Source organism: Lynx canadensis, chromosome X (assembly GCF_007474595.2).
Source record: "Lynx canadensis isolate LIC74 chromosome X, mLynCan4.pri.v2, whole genome shotgun sequence".
NCBI classification, from domain to species: Eukaryota; Metazoa; Chordata; class Mammalia; order Carnivora; family Felidae; genus Lynx; species Lynx canadensis.
The window spans coordinates 80781231-80784995 of NC_044321.2; the positions used below are offsets into that span (position 1 = coordinate 80781231).

The window sequence follows — 3765 nt, forward strand, 5'->3', positions numbered from 1 at the left end:
TCTATTTGAAACCCAAGCGGAATTCATCCATCAGTCATCAATGAAAAAGTCAGGCTTCTAACACTTGATAACTTGAGTTCAGCCAGAGAGAGAAAATAGTTGATTATTTATATAAAATTGTTAACAAGAGAAAACTGGGCTTCTTTCCACAGATTAATCTGGGAGCCAGTTTTTTTTAAAGGTGCACTTTTAATAAGATTTTTTTTTTCCTAACACATCAATATGTTGTGCGAACTGTCATTTCATTTGTAGCCATTACAAAATTTTTCCGAAGTCTTAAAAATTGATAAAACTATCTTGTCCTCCATATTGTGTCAAATATCGACTATGGGGCATCTTTTTTAAGTATCATTGTAAAATATCATGATCATTTAATATCATACTTAAAACATTAAAAGATTCAAAAGAAGTCGTAAAAAAAATCCCACACTCTCACTCCTACATTCTTTTCCTGCCGCCTCTACCCACCACCTTCCCCCATCTACCACCTTTGCCCGTTTTAATGCTAGTTAGGACTCCAGGGGAAATGGTGGACTGTAGGTCTTCCCGGAGGAGAGGAGGTGGGCGAATTTGAAGCAGGAGAGAGAAGGAGATAATTCCCAAACGAAAGAGAAATGGTCGATTAACCCCTAAAAGCTGATCCTCCCTGGCAATCCAAGAAGGGCGAATAGCAACTGCAAGAGTAAGATACCAGTTCTATTGTCTGTGATTGGCAAATACGAAAAAAGATTGACAGTATCAACTGGAGGGAATGCAGGGGGCTGACTGCAGTGTTAAATGGGAGGAGTAACTGAAGACTGGAGCTCATTGATGACGCGACCCTCACGTGACCAGGAGTCGACGTGTGCAGAAGTCCTTATAGTCCAGGGCCTGTTTCCCTGTAGCTGCTACGTATTGCTGGAGAAGGAGAAAAGTGCCCCGGATCCTTTCAGGTCAGTGTAAAAGCGGGCGCTGCCTTGGGGATCCTGAGGTCTAGGAACCAGAGAGCAAAAGCTAGTCAGGGTCGCCACTGTTTTCCTGACATTACAGTCCGCCAAACTCCCATTTTTTGCAGGAGATTTGGGGCTGTTTGGTGGGGGTGGGGGATGGGGGAGGAAAGGCAGAATGCTAACCAATTGAGGGTTCCTAGAGAAACAGAAACAATTTAGGAAATAACATGTGCCTTCCACTCCCTGCCTGCAGGGAGCCGGGGGGCACCGGGGAGGGAGGGCGGGGTTGCCTTAAAAGGAAGGAGAGGACAACTTTAGATGAACAAGGCCTAGAATCGTGAAAAGGATCCGAGATTCAGGTACTGGCCTGCTCAGCAAGCACTTCTGTCCTTCTGCAGGACTCTTGGTCTTTGGACGCGACACAGATCGAGTGAGGGAAGAGGCAGGAAAATCCCCTGGATCCCTGCAGGTCAGTGTAAGGTTGCCTCAGGTCCCTTCGGGTGGGGACGGGAGTGGGAATGGGAGTGGGAGTGTGGATGACAGCAAAGCAGATCCTGGGGTCGCCACAGCCTTTCCCCATCCGGATTAAGCACCGGAGGCCTTTGCAGAGCCTGCAGCGGAAATGGGGCGGGGGCGGTAGAGGTTGGAGAGACCCGGAAGGGGGAGGGGAGGCCAGATACTGCACCACCCGGTCTCAGGTGAGTGGCGGGAGTTTGGAACCTCTTGGGAAAGCCCAGGAGGGCGGGAATATTGGAGACAGGCCTCTAAGGAGAGGGTTAATTGCTTCTGCGCTGCTTCCGTTTGTATGCTAGGAGAGGCCTGTAAGCAGGGCCTGCTGGGAAATGGTGGGCTGGAGCGGGAGAAGGGAAGATGGGGCTGGAGCGAAACGGGGAGGGAAGGAAGGTGGAGGAAGGGGTGGAGTCAGGGGAGTTCTGAGCCTGAGGACCTAGGCTTCTCTAGTTGGAAAACTTAGACATATTAGGGACCTGAAAGAGAAGAGACCAGTCGCTATGGGAACCCATACTATGGCTGGTCTATTTGTCTGGCATCTAGTTTTGTTTCCTTGTTTTCTAGAATTAATTTATTCAAAAGAAATAACAGAAAAATACTCAACATGCAAAAGTCTTGTGAAGAAAATGAAGGAAAACCACAGAACATGCCAAAGGCAGAGGCAGGCCGCCCTTCAGAAGCTGTACCACAGGAGGCAGAAGGAAATCCTCAACCTTCCGAAGAAGGTGTAAGCCAGGAAGCAGAAGGAAATCTTAGAGGAGGGCTGACCCAACCTGGCCAGGGGTTTAAAGAGGACACTCCTGTGAGGCATTTGGACCCTGAAGAAATGATAAGAGGAGTAGATGAGTTGGAAAGGCTTAGGGAAGAGATAAGAAGAGTAAGAAACAAGTTTGTGATGATGCATTGGAAGCAAAGACATTCACGCAGCCGCCCTTATCCTGTGTGCTTTAGGCCTTGAATTTTTTTGTCTGATATTAAATCTGGCCCCTGCTTTCTTTCTGTTAGCGTTTTCTGATGTATCTTTGACTTTCGTTTTATTTTAATCATCTGGTGGAATTTTTTTTAGGTAGTTCCCTTGTTACCAGCATCTCACTGGATTTTGTATTTTGACCCATTCTCCAGGTCTGTTTTTCAATTGGAAAGTTTCACACATATGCATGAAAATATATTCATTCTATATTGTAAAGTAAAACATAACCGGTTACAAAGCAGTATATTTAGTATCAGCTCACATATGTAGGATTAAATCCCAAATTGTGTGTGTGCGTGCGTGTGTATACATACATACATATATCAAAAACTTAACTGCTTATTTCTGTGTAGCGTGAGCTTTTTTCTTTTTGCTTATATGTATTTTTTCATGAACACATGTCACACACACAAAAAGAATAAAAGTTTTATAAGTAAGAGTCAAATAATTTGCAACCAGCTTATAAGGGCAATGGGGGCACCTAAATTCTTGATGGAATAACTAAAAGAAATATGTAAACCTCAAACTACTTCTGGATCTCTTAGCCAGAGGAATAAAACTGGCAATTATTGCAGATACACTTGCTTAGACTCAGTCTTTTCATGGGGAAAACATTTGCCTCACAGAGCTGCTATAAGGAAGAAATGAGGCAACACTGAGCTGTGCCAAGTAGACTCATTCCCACCTGTGCATACAGAACCCCAACCCACTACAGAACATCAGTTATTGGAGGGAGGTCCCTGGCATGACTTACCTGTGCTCAGGAACAAGTTCACTAGTAGGCAGGGCATTGGGGGCTTCCATGCCAGTTATCTGCTGTTGAACCCCACTCCTCCTCTGGGTTCTGCCATGCCTGGTGGGCACTGCTACCTCTTCTGCTGGGTCCTTTACTCTCTGCTGGCCCTCACTGCTCCTGACACATTGGAGTGCTTGGGTGCCAAATCCCACTCAATTTCCTGGAGTCGTTACTGGGTTGAACATCCATTCTTTTCTGAAGCCTGTCTGCTTTATAGTGACCCTTAACTCAGGTGAGACTGCTCTAGGATTGCTTGAGCCACAGTGTCTTGCAGAGTTTTTAGCAAAACGGCTCCTTTTGTTTTTAATCCCAGGACCCTTCCTCTAACTAGGAGTCAGACATGATGAGGTTATTTTGGGAGTAGGACCAAGGTATAAGTTTGAGTAAAAAAAGTGCTGTAGTCAGAGTTGCTGCTTTAGGTCTAAGGACTAACTAAAGTTTTGTCTTCCTTCTCTTGTGAGATAATCTCTCCCTGAAGGCGCCTGGCAGGCTTGTCCTACTGGTTCAGAAGACTGAATATGCATAAATTGCACAAAACAATACAGGAAACCGATCTAAGG

At 45.5% G+C, this 3765-nt stretch overlaps 1 protein-coding gene across 1 annotated transcript; it reads left to right on the forward strand.

Annotated features, from left to right (window-relative positions):
• Nucleotides 1-830: 830 nt before the first annotated feature.
• Nucleotides 831-2987, forward strand: TCEAL8 (transcription elongation factor A like 8). The gene is made up of 3 exons (XM_030306554.2): nt 831-932; nt 1328-1398; nt 2004-2987. Exon 3 carries the CDS (start codon nt 2044-2046, stop codon nt 2395-2397), a length of 354 nt encoding a protein of 117 aa, XP_030162414.1. The 5' UTR covers nt 831-932; nt 1328-1398; nt 2004-2043; the 3' UTR covers nt 2398-2987.
• Nucleotides 2988-3765: the final 778 nt, after the last annotated feature.